This window comes from Anopheles gambiae, chromosome 2, assembly GCF_943734735.2.
Source record: "Anopheles gambiae chromosome 2, idAnoGambNW_F1_1, whole genome shotgun sequence".
NCBI lineage: Eukaryota > Metazoa > Arthropoda > Insecta > Diptera > Culicidae > Anopheles > Anopheles gambiae.
The window spans coordinates 89,720,351-89,737,574 of NC_064601.1; the positions used below are offsets into that span (position 1 = coordinate 89,720,351).

Below are 17,224 nucleotides of genomic sequence, written 5' to 3' on the forward strand. Positions count from 1 at the left end.
TTTGGGTGAGTGGTCATTTCCAGAAGTGGTATGAGTTCTTTATCAATCCCTGAATCCGAATCAGTATGGGTTTTGGTTTCGATAGCAGGTCAATCAATGGGTTAACAACACAGAGTTAAGAAGTTCCTTTACATTTTGTGAGGTAATCCAGCGTTCAGGCTAAGTAAACTAGTTTAAATAACATAACTACCTATAGATTAAAACGCAACCAATAATCTTACGAGGACCTCTTACGGCGGTATCGGAAGGCAAACTGTTAGTAATGACTGATGTCACAAACTGTTTCAAATATTTGCCAAATGCTCTTACAACATATGAGGTGCAGACAAACCGTGGAGATCAATAAAAATATTTTAAAAAAATAAATATAAAAAAATATACATTTTTTTTTTATTTTTAAAATGCATAGAATGCAAATATTTTAAAGCAATTTCAACAGACAAGACATTTACAATAATAGAACAAAGCAGTTCTGCTCAGTATTAACTAAATAACCAGAAGCAAAACGAACTGTCCACAACCTAAAACTCCTGCACCATGTTGCAACCGCTCAAACCTGATTCACACACACACACACACACACACACACACACATACACGTTTTAATAATCACACATTAGCTTCCTAATTAACCTTTTCCCATCCTACTTCATTCGCTGCGAAAGCGTTACAGCTTATCACACGTGCTGACCGTTTCCTTTACCGCACGTTATGGCTAAAGCGGTCCCACCCGTTACCGAGGAGGATTATCTCTTGCATGCTTGTCTATGTGTGTGTGTGTGTGTGCGCGTGTTAATCTTGCTCCTTTGCTTACCTGCTTGGGCTGGGTGACCCGAAAATCAACGCCCAGCACGGTAGCATGGGTCGCACCGAAACGGCTGTCACCCGCCCGAAAACGTCACGCGAAACGACAATGCCTGGCTACTTGATGCTGGCTGACGTGCAGCGGAGCGTAATGTGTGGTACGTGTTTGTGGCGCACGAAGGGCAGCGCGTACGAAACGCCTGCACCGCAAGCCTTTCGCTAATGCGCAACCCGTTAGCGTCAGCTAACCAAAACCGCGCTTCCCTGCGACGAGAGGAGCACGGGACGGGCGTTAATCGGTGGTCAGGGAAGCATGATGACTCTTACCATGCTGGCTAACTCACAGTAATTCCCGTAAACTCTTTAAAGATGGGGGTGAATCAGAGACAGAGAGAGAGAGAGAGAGAGAGAGAGATGGAGAGAGAGATGGAGAGAGAGGGAGCTTGTGACAGACAAAGCTGTGTGTGGTTGTTTTCCTTCCTTCCTAGCATGATTTTGACATTGGCGGTTTAAATGTTCCAACTCCTCCAACACAGCTTTGGATGGTATATTCTAAATGGGATACTTTTTTTTGTAAAAAAACGAAGCTTAAGCGACGAACCAAATGTGCACAAAGAGTTGTCCAGCAAAAATCACCAACCACTTGTTATGATGCGACCAGTTTTTTTGCCGGCCCCACCTGACCGAACAAAGCACAGCGAGGCGATAAACAGTAATGTCTTTTTAATGACTCGCCTTCGTACAGACGGTCGGCGAGTCGAGAGTAGCTTATCAACGTGTCGCCGGCGATGCTTCACTGAAGGTGAAAATCCACTGCGTGTCGGTGTGTTGTGCAGGTTTCCGAGCGAGGTGTTGAAGGCGAATTTTTCCCAAAGAATCTAAAGCGAATCGCTCGTTGTTTTACTTTTCTTAGCTGTAGTTTTGTTCTGCGAGCTTTCATTGAACACAGCTCCCAGCGGCCCAGTTTTTCTACTGCGCAATGGTGAACGGTAATCGTGTGAGTCTTTTGGCAGCCCTCGCCAGCCTTTGTACTGTCTCGCTGGCGCGGGCAGAAGAATTCGACTGCGGGGTGCGTGGCCAGTCGAACGGTTGGCCCTTCCACGTGGGGCTGTATCGGGCCGATCGGAACGATAGTCATTACTTTTGCGGCGCAACCATCGTGTCCAGCTGGCATGTGATCGGTTCGGCACACTGCGTAAAGCCGTACCCGGTCGAGTCGCTGTCCGTGCGCTACGGTGTGAGTGATTTGACGCAGCTCGAGCCACCGAACCGGTGCCGGGTGGAGAAGCTTATTGTGCATCCCGAGTATCAGGCGCCGGACTTTGCGAACGATATTGCGCTGGTGCAGCTGCTGGATGAGATTCCGCTTGGTCCACTGGCCCGACCGATCTGTCTGTGGCCGGAGCCGGCCACGAACCTCGGACGAGAGCAGGAGGTGGAAGAAGATCTGGCCGGTGTGCGGGGAGTGAGTGTGGGCTGGGGCATTGGGCTGCACAATGTCTACACGGCAGTGCTGCAAAGTGCGGTCACTGCCGTGCAGCGACAGGGCCGCTGTATGGAAGCGTTTGCCGGCAAGCTGTTCGAGCGCAATGAGTTCTTCTGTGCGAGTAAGTGTGCTGATGGTGGAGGAGCTAAAATTTGGGGTAAACTTCTAATAGCTAACACACAAACCCACACCCTCTGGCAGTAACGCCCGTGTGCAGCGGAAGCGGTGGCAGTGGGTTCTACGTCGAGCAGAAGGATCGTTACTATCTGCGTGGGATGACAACGTTCGGCATTGCGCCGAAGGGTTTCTATCAGTGCGGAGTCAACACGCTGACGGGATTGCTCAACGTGGCCCGGTACAGCGGATGGATCCAGCAACAGCTGCAGCTGTTTGAGGAGCCGACAACGAACTCAACTGGCGGCATAGCACCCATTCCAGATGCGTCGGATAATCGGAATCAACAACCGCCGAAACCCGTCATATAATCCGAACATGGGTGTGGGTTTTAATGTAGCGTTATTAATGAAAATAAACATCGAAAAACTACACCCTGCAGGACCGGTTTTTGAAGAGTTGGTTAGTTACTGGTCTTCCGCTGCTTTAAGCTTGTATAAATTCAATGATCCTGCCAGCATGGGATGGGAACAATACATTCAGGGGTTGTAATTTGATAACACAATGCATTGATCATTAACCCATCCTTTGTTAGTGGGAGAGTAATTCCATATAAATTGCATGCAAACTGTGTTGCACATTTACAGTACGTTGGATGGAAGTACATCAAAGAACTTTGGTTGCTGGGTGACAGGCTGGGAAACACAGAGGATACATGAGAGTAGATATAAAAAGAACGTACAATTTATGACATATAATACAATACAATGCAGTTCTATTATGACTACATGGCTCATATTATAAGCACAACAGGTAGGCGAAAAAATAGGTGCATCAAACGAATTCGGTTAAGCGAATTGTACTGTGTTCACCGAGAGACAGTTAAAAATAAAATTTGAATGCTGAATGGAATAGTGCTTCAAAATGGTTTGTCGAATGCTAAAGATATACATGACAAGCATCAGTGAAAAATTATTAATATAAAACGCATTACAGTTTAAAAATAATTGCCTGTTTTTGCCATCATGCCAGTTATACGACACTCCCTACTGAATGATAAAGCTCTGTCACGTTGTATGTTAAGGAGAGAAACTCAATAGAGGATCATTTCCTATTTAATTATTTACTTGTAAAGCGATTCCGTATTGCTGCGATAACACTAGAATTTAATAAAGATATTAAAAGTGTTTGTTCGATCTTACGATTTCGGATAATTTTTTCTTTCGTGTTTCGGTGTAACTTTTCAAGCGTTCGATATTTACCGGCGGTTGTGGCTTGTTCAGTTGCAAAATTAGAAGAGAGTTTATTTCTAGAACTACACTTATACTTATAAACTAATCGCCCGAGCCGAAAGCTCAAAGCTCAACGAAACGATCTTCGTGTTTTGGTAAACACGATTAGATGACAGGGCTTCCGTGCCTGTGTCTCAGCAGTGTTTTTAACGAGCTAAAGATTGAATGTTTCGTGCGCGCCTGCATCTAGACAATCAAGTAAATGTACACGCCTAAATATATGCAATTTAACCAATTGTGCCCTAATAGCAGTTATGCTGTTCTGCGTTGTATCTTTGTGTTTGAGATTAAGGTATTAGATTCATAAATTGAAAGGAAATTGCTCATGTTTACTGTCGTTTATGAAATAGTTTTACTGTCTCATTCAACAGCATACCAACAATAACACATTGCCTCTTTCCAGCGAGCACCCGCAACAAGCTTGTCTTCATCTCGCACATCGTTTCTTCCATCAAAGCCTATCAACAGTTGACCATTTCTGCAAACTTTCAGCAACCATCTTGAAAGTTAACTCCCAAATCACCCTTCTGCCTTTATCAAACATTAAATATCAATCCCCAAATCTGCCAGTCACATGTAAAGGGCGGGTTTCTAGTAACTTGCTCAGCACAATTGCGCTCACCACTGTATCGTTTGGTTCGAAAGATGAAGAAAACGAAAGGGACACACATACAGTTTCACCAAATGATTATTACCCAGACACAGGCACATACTTACAAACTATTTCTCAGTGCTTTCGTCGTTCTATGTGCCACGGTCGGTGGGGTTCTCATCGTGGTCGGCGGGGTAGTCCCTGGTGAATCATATTTTTTTACAAGAAGCCTTCTCGCCACCAAACCCCCGGACGGAAATAGTTACCCGGGGTATTGGAAAGCATCCCCAACCGTTTCCGATTTGGTCGCACATATTGCACGTTTGATTGCTTCCTATCCTTTTTTGCTCATCCTTCGCTTCCCAACCTCGCTCTTTGCTTCGTTCGCTGTCACTGAAAAAGATCGATCGAGTCGCGTGGTGTACCTAGCATTTCGTTTTGCTGCGAGGGAAAGGCAAGAAGAAAAGCTTGAAAACTGTGAGATGCTGCAGAAATTGAGAAGAAAAAAAAACTTTACTCTTTACCAGCGAGGAACGGAAGCGGAAAACCCATCACCATATTCATTGCTTACGGTGTGCTGTTTTTTTCCTATTTTGTCTATCATGAATCCTGTTCTTTTCTACATTTTCGTTCCGTTTGGTGGAAAGTGAAGCAAACGGAGACGGGTATGAATTTGTACCAATATGTTCGATTTATGACGGCAACACACAGCAACAGAATGGGTGAATGTGAAACCTATAAAATGATCCACACAACCGGCGGACAGAACGCGTTGGATTACTTCGTGCTGCTGATTCACACCGAAACAACCAACCAAAGAGCTGCCTCGCAGTAAACGAAGGTTGCAGATTTTTGCCACGGGTTCTTTGTCATCAACGTTTCCGATGCTTTTTCTCACAGTTCGATCCAATGAGTGTAATAAGTCCGGACACCCTCCGGTGGGATTGTCACGCCCTAGACCATTTATTGGGCATTTCACAGCAGCACGGGGCTGGTCGTGCGGGCGCCCAAGGAAATGGGAATATTAATGAGGATAAATTTGCTCACCAATAAGTTCGTTAAAGCTGGCAAAAAACCGGCATACCAGTGAATACTGATAGCTTCCATTCTCTCGGATAACGCACAGACACACGCGCGCACACACACACAGCCACTTTTGCCTGCTGGCCATTTGCCAGCCCGGGCCGCCCGGGTTGTTCAATCGGAAGAAAATCTTTTGCCAGCGGGAAGGAAGCGGTGGCAAGAAAAAAAAAATGGGGGAAAACAGTATGAGAGAGAGAACGAAAAGGAAGTACGACCGACCGGGAGCGAATTTGTACTGCAATTTATCATATAAATTAAACTTTTTCCATGAATCATTAAACTAATTTCTCATTCCGCCGATACGATAATGCAAATTTTTACCCCACTTTGGAATGTTTGCTTTCGGGTGTTCTTGTTTTTGTTGCTCTTTCTCTTCTTCCTTCTGCTACTTCCTCGCTACGTGCGGATGGGTTGAAGTGGTGGGCAAAAGTTCTGGCCCTTATTGGTGCAGAGTAACAGGAGTATGAGATTGCAGGACCCAGAGCCGGTAGCAGCAGCAGCAGAAGCAACACATCCACCGGAATCAGTGTCAAGCTGTTTTGTTCCTCTTTCTTAAGCACCGGGGAAGGGCGCTGGCGGGAGAAACGAAGCTTTTCAGGCGCTATTTTGTTACCCGAGCGAAACCCAGCGGTGGACGTTTTTCGCAGGGAAGTATTTTCGCTATTGCAGGCGCGATGCTGCAGTAATGTACGCTATTACGCTTATGGATTACGCCGGGGACATGCAAGTATTGCTCTGTTGGTTGCATTTTTTTTCTCTTCTTCAATGGATGCAATTTGCTGTCAGGGGAAATTTGTAGCTCTTTCTAAGTGCGATTTTTCTGAGTGGTTAGTTTTTTCGGGTGGCAGGAGAAAAAATGTCATAGTGCTGCTCTCGTTATGCTGTTCAGTGGAAGAACATAAAATTAATATACATTTTATCGTTTCACATCGTTCACTGTGAAGTAATGAATATTATTGTATTGCTTCATCTGGGCCACATTCCTGTTCGAAGAGCGTTTAGGAAGTCGTTCCCTAGTGGCGTTATAGTGTATGGTAGATAATTGAATAATTGGGCGCCTAAATGTAGGCAATTCGAATGAAATGATGCATACATTTATTATAACGAAATACATACTATGATTTAAAATGGAAAACGATAAACAGCAAAATAGCAGCTATATTTCATATCTTGTGGTAGTGTTTTATTTCAACCTCAATCGGACTCAAAACTCTAAAAAAACTACATTATTATCAATCTCAAAACTCTAAAAAAAACATTATTATCAATCCATTATCTCTGGTTATGATATTGATAACATCGGTAATATGGCATGGCAAAGTGCAGAAATCTATCCAAACAGGCTCCATGTTAATGACGTTTCTAATAAAAGCCTCGGAAAGCAATGATAGCTTGAGATAATTTTGATGCAGTTTTAAGAAGAAAATACACATCTTATCTCTTTGACAAGAGATGTTCGCTCAATCTCATGTGGTACTTAAGATTTTCATTTCATTTCATTTCATGAGTTTTATCGCTTCTGTTTCTGAATGATGATCGGAAAATCGGAAGATTTTAAGAGTGTTTTGTGTATTTGTCAAGCCTCCAGAAAGCTTGTTCGGGCGAAAGTTTTCACCCATTCTGTCAAAAAGTGATATTCAAATTTGGTTATTAAAAACATGCTACGAGACCACCTGGAATACATACACTTTGATTCTGGATTCCATCACCAGATCTCTTTAATGCACCTTGGGGTAAATGTAAACATTACCTTGTTTTGCCATTTTTTCGAGCAGGTACTCGAATCTAATTCTAGCTTTGAGGCTAGATTAATCTTGACTGAAAACTGCAGGGTAGTTTTATATAAGGTTTTGTATGGAGTGTTTACATGATTTTAGCTGGCAACTGTCAAACTCCATACAAAAAACTAACTAGAATCGTGAAGGGCCCCAATCTTAGTAAGATCTCATTAATATTTTGCTGCAAGATGTTCAAACGGAATCACAAACAATATGCACCAGGAATAGCCTCACAATCTTAATGCTTTACTTGGATCATATTCTCAAAATAAATCCCACATTTTGTTCAATCAAACCTTCCTAAACAACGCCATATAAACGATAATAGGGTAAGTGTACCAATAGTGGTGCAATTTGTTGTGATACAGATGTGTTTTAAAGGATTTACATTGTCAGGAAGGTCAATTTGTGAATATTTTAACACATAGCAATTGGAATATGTTTTATCTTCGCAATCACAACCATGTTTACCATGAAAAACATCAAATTTACGAAAAAATACATATTTTTGTGACTGATTTGTTGTACCTATAATGGTGGTATGGTTCCTATAGTCGTCGTATTGTGTTCCTATAGTGGTGGTAAACAAAGATACCTCCAAAACAATGTATAATATCAATGAAACTTAGTTTCAAAGTTGTTTTTGTATGAATAGCAAGGATAGCTGCCATAATAATGATTTCTTTCGTAATTTGATCGTAAAAAATGTATGAATTTGGTTGAAGAAAATATTTACTAGAGTACTAAATAACACCTGTCATTAATCCACACCCGGAAGATAAAGCTTGATTAGAGGTTGATTTTTCACTCAGCCAGATAAGCGAATTTTGGCCTTTGTTTGGTACATTACTTACAGAAAACTTATTTCTGTTGCTTATTTTAATGACAACAGAACGACATGTCAAAAATATCATCGAAAAAATCTAAAACGAACTGTTTTTATTGATTTTATAACTATAATCACTATAGAAACATGCCTGTTTTGTGTACCTATAATGGCACTATGGTAAAAAACACTTAAAAATGCATAAATATGGTCAAAAGACCAATAATTTTAGTAAAACAATAACATTTCATAACAGTCAAGTTGAAAAACTAGTAATTGCGTGGGTATGTGATCATTTAGAACGTTAACAGAAATATGAGTTTCGTTATGAAATCCTAAGGATTTTGGAAAAATGTTGACACATTTCACAAAATAATGGATTTTTCGGTCAATAAATAACGGAATGGTACCATTTATCTTTTAAATTCTTTGTAAAAGGCTAAAGAACATTTCACACTGACGAAAATAACTTAATTACTTTTAATTTGCCGTATGGCCCGCATTTTGGTGCAATACCACTACTATTGGTACTACCACCACTATAGGTACATTTACCCTAGTATATGATGTGGAGCGATCGAGGGAACCGCAAAATTGTTATAAATTACTTTAACTTCTCAACTGCTTGGAATCTGCTAGCCATGCTGAGCTCAAGTTAAAGATAACCATCCTGTCTCGTTTATCCATTTTCCAATCAGAGAAACATTTATATTCCAAACGTGCACCACTGATCATCCCAATTTCCCATCGCTCTCAACCCTTTCTTCCCTTTTTACCTTCCACCAAACAGAACCGCAAATGCAACGAACTCTCCAAAAACTGCTCAACTATTGAAAAAAGTGTTAAAAACACTAACTTCCTTACCAAAGTAATAAAATGGAGAGGAACAAAAAAACCCCACAGCAAAGCCAGTTACATTGAAGCAAACGTTTCCAGAAACCCTTTTTCGCAAGCAGTAGCAAACGAATGCATTTCTTTCGACGTTTCGCACCACCGCACCGCTCTCCACATTTCTCCTGCTCAACAATTTTCACTTTTCTCGTTATCAATTCGATATCAAAAACTTTACCCACTAACGATCCTCATTTCTTGGGTGGCGAATTTTTCCTGCTCCGGTTCAGTGTTCTTCATTTTTTTTGGGTGTTCGTTGCTCGCATTCCCTTTCGGGTTAGCAAAAGTTTTTTCCTTCCAAACGTCGGAGCGTGCACTGTGAATGTGTGTGTATGTTTCTTACCAAACGTTGCTCCAATCGGTTTTCAGCACACCAACCAACCGGACGATAACTTTTACTTGTGGGACAATTCATCGTGTAGGATGGCAGGGCGTGCTTGGCCCACACAGTGCCAGGTGCATACAAAAAAGGCTAAAAAAAAACACACACACACACACACACACCAAAAAGAATGGGATATAAAGGGGGAAAGTTTTTAAAATGGATTCAAAATGTCAATCCTATCCGTGTGCTTACCGTGGCCCGGGATGGAAAACAATTCACCGGCCTGATGCAGCCGGCCTCGGTAAGTGTGCAGCAGCAAAACGAACAAGTTCTTGCTCGCACTCTTTGTTTTTTCTCTCTTCTATGCTGTGTGTTTGTTTCTTTATTCAAACTGTGCAGCAGAATAAGAATGTCGGGTGAAAACAAATAAAAAAAATAGGACAAAACATCTCGTCCTTTTCCTAGCGTTGCACTTTTCCGTGTCTTTTGTTTTTGTTGCTCCGGTCGCTTGCCGGGTTGGTTGGTAGGTGTGTCGCCATCAATGTTTGCGTAAAGAATCAACTTTTTGAAGCACGTTTTCAGCGCGAAGCGCAATGAAGAAGGTTTGGCTGTGAGTGCTGTGCTTCGCCAGTTGTTTTCCAAGCTTTTCTTGTCGCGTCGCGTTTCACTTGCGTTCGCTTTTTGTTTGCTTAAATGTCACATTATCGTTATGCTAGTTGAAACGGTTACTTGCTTTAGTACAATAATTGCTGCGTTTTAAGTTGCATGTTAGAACTTTACGACTTATGCAAGAACTACCAAGACACGCTATCAAGAGTTTCCTGTTCATTAACTCAAGCAATGTACAGAAAACAGAACTTTTACAGGGTTTGCCATGATTTGTTGATCTGTTCCCATGATTTTTTGATCGTATCCCATAGATTTTTGGTTCGTCCCATAATGTATTGGTATTTTCCGATTGGATATTAGTACAATTGGACCAAAACATTCTGGGGAACGGCCAAAAAATCGTGGGAACGCACCAAAAAAATATGGGAACCCACCAAAAATTTATGGGAACCAACCAAAAAATCGTGGGAAACCCTGTAAATGTATACCCTCTAAGATTGATTTTTGTTTCTAATTGTAATAAATAAACTATCATAAAACATCTCTCTGAATCAGTGCACACGCGCGGATTTTTGCGAACGCGTGCGAAAGCGAAAGCCTTTCAGCAGCCAGCAGGATGCTCCATGCCTTCCAGCACCCTGGGCCCCCATCTCTCCCTCTCTCCCGCTCGCAAGCGTGGGTGATTTTAATTTAGAAACTTTTCAAAATTTATTATGCAGATAATGAATAAATCAACCTTGCCGCCATGCTTGACGCTGACTAATTCAGACTCGCAGCACAAAACTTTTCCGCAGAAAATGTTAGATGCTGCGCTGCTGTGTGTGTACTGCTGCATAGTCGTCGTCGTCGTTGTCGGAAAGTGCTCGGTATTTGTATTGTGATTTTTGTTTGTTTGTTTTGTTTCGTTTTTTTTGTGAAAGTATGTACACACTCTTCTGGAAGCTTTTAAGAAAAAGCATAAAGGGTACAAATCGTACCGGAAGAGAATCTGGGGGGATAAGCAGCTTTCGGTGAGGTGGCGGATTAAAGGAATGGTTTTTTTTGGGACTTCTCCTGCTGTTTTGGCTGTTCGCTTTGCTCTCGCTGCTCAAATTATTTAATCAGCAGTCGGTTCGGTTCCGGCATTCCATTGCTGTGCCGGCTTATTGCCGGCATGTTGAGTTCAATTAGCGTTGCCTTCGCACTGATACGTTGTGAGTGGTTTGGGGTGTTTTGTGATGAGTTATCTCCTTTTTTAAATTAACTTGCATAATTTAGTTTTTGACAACGATGGAAAAGTGTGAGATATATTCCCTATGTTTTAAAATAATCTACTCTTCGTCTGTTTTTTTTAAACGTAAAATTTAGTACAGCAATAGCACTTCATTCCGAGATTCTTTCAACCGCACAAAAACGGTACCCTACTGAACCCTTTAGGCACGGTAGGAATGCAAAAAAAAGACAAAGCCAAAGCACTCTTGCATCACGGCCACATTCCTTCCACGAACGAAGGTTTTGGGGGGGGGGGGGGGGGGGGGAGGAACCGTAACCACTTGAAGTATTTTCTTTCATCGACTGGTACTAAACAGTCCCCCCTGTTTGCTACTGGAATGTTTCATCCGAAAATAGCAGCAAGTAACCCTCCTGCTAACCCTTTCGATATGAAAAATCAATTTTCCTTTGTATTGATTTCTGCGCAAAAAGTCTGCGAAGGTCAAGTGCAGACATTTGCAGGAAGCGGGCACGTCAACGTCGTCAGCAACAAATTGATACACTTGCTTTGGCAGCTTGTGCCGCATCTCGAAACCCGTTAACGCTTGCTCCATTGGGCTTCAGCTTTTGCGGAACCGAACCGAAGCGCTAAAGATTGACTTCTGCCAAGAAACTTTCCCGAAACGGCGGTAATCATTTGTTTCCGACAGTCGATTCCGTGGGTAAAACGGTTTTAGCTGATTGATTTGCTGGATCGATGGTTTGCGCGCGCGGGTGCTCAGCGCAGTGCAACAATGTCGATTTTTTTATGAAGCAAGAAGGTTGTCTGGGGGTTCCGTTTTGGGTTTGGGTGAGGGATAGAGTCAGTGCAATTTATTACTATTCTATGCATAGAATTTTAAGCAAGTGTGCAAAAAATGGCAAGTAAAATAAAATCCGCTTCTAGATGGGAAATGAAGGCGATATGGCGCTAGTTTGGAATATTGTGAGCAGGGATGTACCAAATCGGGTATTTTAAAAATTGGGAAAAATCCCCGAGGATTTACCCGGTAAAAAAGGTATTTTCACGGGCAGATTGGGTTCTAATAAGAGTTTTTTTTTCATATTGGATGTAATTGGTATATATGGCATGGTTACAATGGAACGGTATCCAAAGGAAATTGGAAGCAAGAGTGGACATTGTTGACAAGCATGGATACATGATGTTTAAGTGATTCCAGTAGAACATATCTTAAATTGAAGAACATAGAAAACATCAAAGCTACAACTCCTAACAGAAAACGCTTAAGCACTTGTTTGAGTGATGGACCATCAGTAAGTGAGTCGAATTCGTGCGGGTCGACCCGCAAGGTACAAGTAGGTTCAGTTGGTGAAATACACGTTTGCGGTAGGTGCAATACACCATAAACCATGTGTAACGAGTTTGGGTTGCGACGGGTAAAAGTAGGTTCAATACCCGAACCGAACTCGCATCCAACGGGTCCATTCATAAATTCCAACCATTCGAAAATACCCAATATTTACCCGTGTAGAAACAAAATAGATAAATACCGGGTAAAAAGGTATTTACCACACGGTCCAACATTGATTGTGAGTAATATCAAATTGTAGAGTAGAGGTAGTTTTAGCGACACTAGTATAAGAAATAATATAATTTTAATTGTGAAGAGTGTGGAGTGCCCGAAACATCAACTATTCTACTGCGAGAAATTATCAAAACAAAGATAAAAACAAACAAACATCACAGGAGAAATATTTAAAGCACAGTGGGAAGACAAACCGTGAAACATTATCAAGGAAATAACAAAATTTATACAAAAGACGAAAATAGTATGTTAAGTTTTAAGACATTGTAAAAATTTTAAGAGTCGAATAAGAAAACGAGTATATGACTGTAGAAATCAAAAACCCACATAGAGTGGTAACCTAATTGACATTTTCGAGCACGAATAATCGGGAATTCGAGCAAATTCCCTTAACCTGGAGCCTTAAACTTCCCTTAAATTGCACCAGTTCAAGGGAATTTAGAAAAAGTCCTTTAAAATCAACTGTGAAACGACTTTTTCGTTGCTTTCTTCTAGATGATGATGAAGGAAATGATGTTTCATATCGTTATAGTTGGTCATGTAGCCATTTTATACGTAAATAATACCGATTTTTTTTTATAGAATAACGTCACACAAAATTAGATTTTGATTTTCATCAAAAAACCATAGCTATGAATGAAAAATGAGCTCGAAGGCATCGTCCATTTTGTCGCTTTCAACACACTTGATCACACACAAATTCACTATTTCAGGCGTATCGAGTACTAATCGAGCAGAAATGGGAAAACAATTTCGAGCAAATGTCACTTGGGAAGTATTTGAATATGTGTTGGCATGATATAAGATTGTAACAAAATTCGCCAAAATAAAGAAGAAGAAGAAGAAGAAGAAACTAGTACGCTGATGAAACGATAAATAATGCTTAGAAAACCGTTAAATAACACAACTAGCACACAAAACAAGGTTGAAAGGTATAAACGGTAATGCAAAGTGCATAACTTTAGGCGTTTTGAGGCATAATTTTGAAGCTCTTACTTTCATCATAAAATGATGAAGAGAAAATTGATTTGTTAATTCGTTAAATGTCACGTCGATGTTTAAGTAATATAAACTAATTAACTAATTAACTTTCCTTATTGACTAATTTAAAAATAAAACTAATAAACTAATATAAAAAAGTAATGATTTTAATTTTAAATGCCCGTAAGAATCATCCCTTAACATGTTTCGTTTCTTTTTTCTATCCTGCTATGGGAGGATCAATAAGTCACTGATAGCCAAGCCCACAAGTTGTGGTACAGGCAGGCCTTGACCGACAACGGTCGTTGAGCCAAAAGAAGAAGAAGAAGAAGAAGAAGAAGAAGAGATTAGCAAAACAAAGAGAAGAAAAAACAAACATCACGTAAATATTTAAAGCACAGTGGGAAGGCAAACCGTGAAACATTATCAAGGAAATAACAAAATTTGTACAAAAGACGAAAATAATATTTTAAGTTTGTAGCTGTGGTAACAGAAATAAATGTAGACATTGTATCAATTGTAATAAGAAAACAATTGTAATAATAAGAGTCGAAAAAGAAAACGGGTACATGACTCTAGAAGTCGAAAACCCACATAGAGTGGTAAGTCTTTGAATATGTGTTGGCATCATATAAGATTATAATCCATTCACCAAAATAAAGAAGAAGAAGAAGAAGAAGAAGAAGAAGAAGAAGAAGAATAAGAAGAAAAATCTAGTTCGCATTTAGCTGTGCTCATGATAAACTAACTTTACAGCGGGTATTTACAGCGGCACCCACCGTCTGATGACAGCTCCACAGTATGCTTGTAAAATTCCCCTAATCGATTGCAACTCTCCCCTATATGATTGCAAACTTCCACAGTTTACATGCAACATTTCCATACCGATTTGCAACATTACCATAAGTGATTGAACTATTCCCTTATTTGATTCGAAACCCTGTAAATAACACAACTATTACACAAAACAAGGTAGAAAGGTATAAAAGGTAATGCAAAGTGCGTATCTTTAGGCGTTCTAAGAAAAGTTTGAAGCTCTTTCATTCATCATAAAACGATGACGAGAAAATTGTGTTGTTAATTCGTTAAATGTCACGTCGATGTTTAACGAATATAAACTAATTTTGTTCCTTAACCGAACGTGGTTTAATGTGCCAGCTTAAAAGTGATGATTTTAATTATAAATGCCCCTAAAACTCAGCCATTAACATGTTTCGTTTTCGTTTTGAGCTATAAAACATGCCTGTTCATTGCCATTGTGAGTCATTCTGGCAATCTTTATCGATCCAGTAATGACTTCCCATCGATTAATTCACTGCCCTCATCCGTTAAAATTCATCCTACACCGTAATGCTGCCTCGATATTGATTATCGCTTGACCTTTTCCATCGCAAACTAGAGAGGAAAAAAAAAAATCATTGTCTGTGTTTCTCTTTTCCTTTGACAATTTTCACCACCACCGCACCGCTAGCAAACAAACGCACCCCGTGCAGAAACGAAGCGTATCGGCAAAGTGCGGCTAGATCGTGACCGGCCGGAGTACCGAAACACAAACGAATACAGGCGCTGGAACACAGGAGAACAAGAAAAGCAACTTTGCACAAATAAATTAAAAATATGAGTAAACTTTTCCATCAGCAACAAAAAATAAAAACACACACACAAAGAGAGAACACTGAGGCGGCTCGGGTCTGTCGGTCGGTATTTGGCCCCTCTAAACTCCTTTAAGTTTTCTTTGCTCCGTTTCTTGCTTTGGCGTGTTTTGCTTCGCGCAACCGATTCCATTCACGCCGTGAGTGTGCGGGAGATTATTTCGTTTCATTTTTATGACGAAACCTGCGACACGGGGTTTATCCCGCATTCCCTTTGTGTGTGTCTGTGTGTGTGTGTGTGTGTGTTGCCCGGTTAGCTTCGGGCAGGGTGAAAAGTTTGCCCCGGCCAAAAAACACTCATCCCCTTTCGAAGGGGCGTACAAATAATCCTGTCACGTTCCACCAGAGCCTCGACCGAATTAAGCGATCGGAAGCGTGGTAAGGTTGAATTTATCCACTCCGCCCGGTGCTGGCGCACCGGTAAAGGTGCAAAAAAGTGGTGGGCACGAGAGCACACACACACACACACACACAAACAGACACACACACATACACACACACACACACACACACACACACACACACACAAACAGACACACTTGGAAGGAGAAATACCTACAGTTGAATGTGTTGTACTGTTGTACTGTTTAAACACAGCGAATGAAGGTGGTAACGGGGATGCGAGTGGTGTCTCAATTAGAAAGTGGAAAATGGAAAAGTTCTTACACCAACCCAACCTTGCCCTCAGCTGCCTGCGGGGTGTGCGAAAAATTCGGCAACACGACGTGATACAAACAGTTTTATTTATGATCAAAGTTGTGTTTGTTTCTTGGGCGAACAAAAAATAACCAAAAAAAGGGGGAATATTATTCGTTTCTTTTGGTGCGACATGAGCTAAGCGCACGGGCGGACGTGCTGAAGTTAAGCCGTCGGTAAAAATGATTTAATTGTGTTTAAAATCATTAAAACCTCGGAAGGATAAATCGTGGCTAGGAATTATAGAAACATTGTTTGAAGCATTGTCAGCCTTTTGAAATTATAAGAAAACTTATTTTGCTTTATTTAAAATTAAAAAAAATAAATAAACCGAGAATTGAACTGTACCACTTCAAATCATGAGTTATTGAAGTATCAAGGAGCCAGCTTGTGGTTTAGCAAATGATAGGGGAAGGTAGGGGAAGACGGACACTGCGGGTAAGATGGACACTTCTCATAATTTTTGAAAAATTCAACAATGCAGCATCCAAACTTAAAGTAAAACAACATATTTGAGAATATTTTTGGCAGAATATATGTAGAATTGGTTAAATCCACGAACAAAATAAATTTTCAATCGTGCGCACCCTTGTGGATCTAATTGGACTACTGTTGATCTTAAGCTCTGTAGCTTGTATTGTTTGTATCTTTGGAAGTTTTATTACATGTATGAGTCGTGGTAATTATTCAGCAAAAAACTGGAGCAAGAACGAGAATGAAATCGATAAAAACATCTTGTTTTCTGGTGTTTTAAACATCCGGACACCAAAGCGGGAAAGACAGACACCTAGTGGTAGAGAAAGATGGACACCGAATTTGTTGCTTTATTTTACTTCTTATATTAATTGGTGATGAATAGATTTAATCAAATACCTTATACCTTCCGTTGTAAGTTCGTGGGCTGAAATTTCAGCCTGTCAGCTGTTAGCATTGTATAGCAGTTTTCGATCAGCTATCTAAGTGAGTAGAATATATAGGTGTGCTTATCCCAAGGTGTATGAATTTAGAAGGCTGATTTTTATCGCTTCTGCTTGTGAATGAAGATTGTAAGAGGGTATTGAGTATTCGTCAAGCCTCCAGAAAGCTCGTTGGAGCAAATGTTTTCACTCGTTCTGTCAAAAAGTGAAGTTCAAAATTGGTTATAAAAAAATGCTATGAGACCACCTGCACTACATACACTTTGATTCCAGATTCCACCACCTGATCTCTTTAATGCACCTTAGGATAAATGTAAACAACACCGTTTTTTTGAGCAGGTACTTGAATCTAATTCTAGCTTTGGGGCTAGAATAATCTAAACTGAAAATTGCAGGCTAGT

The 17,224-nt window shown here is 40.7% G+C and overlaps 1 protein-coding gene across 1 annotated transcript; it reads left to right on the forward strand.

The window, feature by feature from the left end:
* Positions 1 to 1,565: 1,565 nt before the first annotated feature.
* On the forward strand, positions 1,566 to 2,836 carry LOC3290049 (inactive CLIP domain-containing serine protease A28-like). The gene is made up of 2 exons (XM_061646162.1): positions 1,566 to 2,411; positions 2,492 to 2,836. Exons 1-2 carry the CDS (start codon positions 1,784 to 1,786, stop codon positions 2,773 to 2,775), a joined length of 912 nt encoding a protein of 303 aa, XP_061502146.1. The 5' UTR covers positions 1,566 to 1,783; the 3' UTR covers positions 2,776 to 2,836.
* Positions 2,837 to 17,224: the final 14,388 nt, after the last annotated feature.

Excerpts from the sequence above, each read along its gene's own strand:
- LOC3290049 (XM_061646162.1), top strand. The coding sequence starts at position 1,784 with ATGGTGAACGGTAATCGTGTGAGTCTTTTGGCAGCCCTCGCCAGCCTT. Across the intron at positions 2,412-2,491 it reads CAATGAGTTCTTCTGTGCGA|TAACGCCCGTGTGCAGCGGA; the intron begins GTAAGTGTGCTG and ends ACCCTCTGGCAG.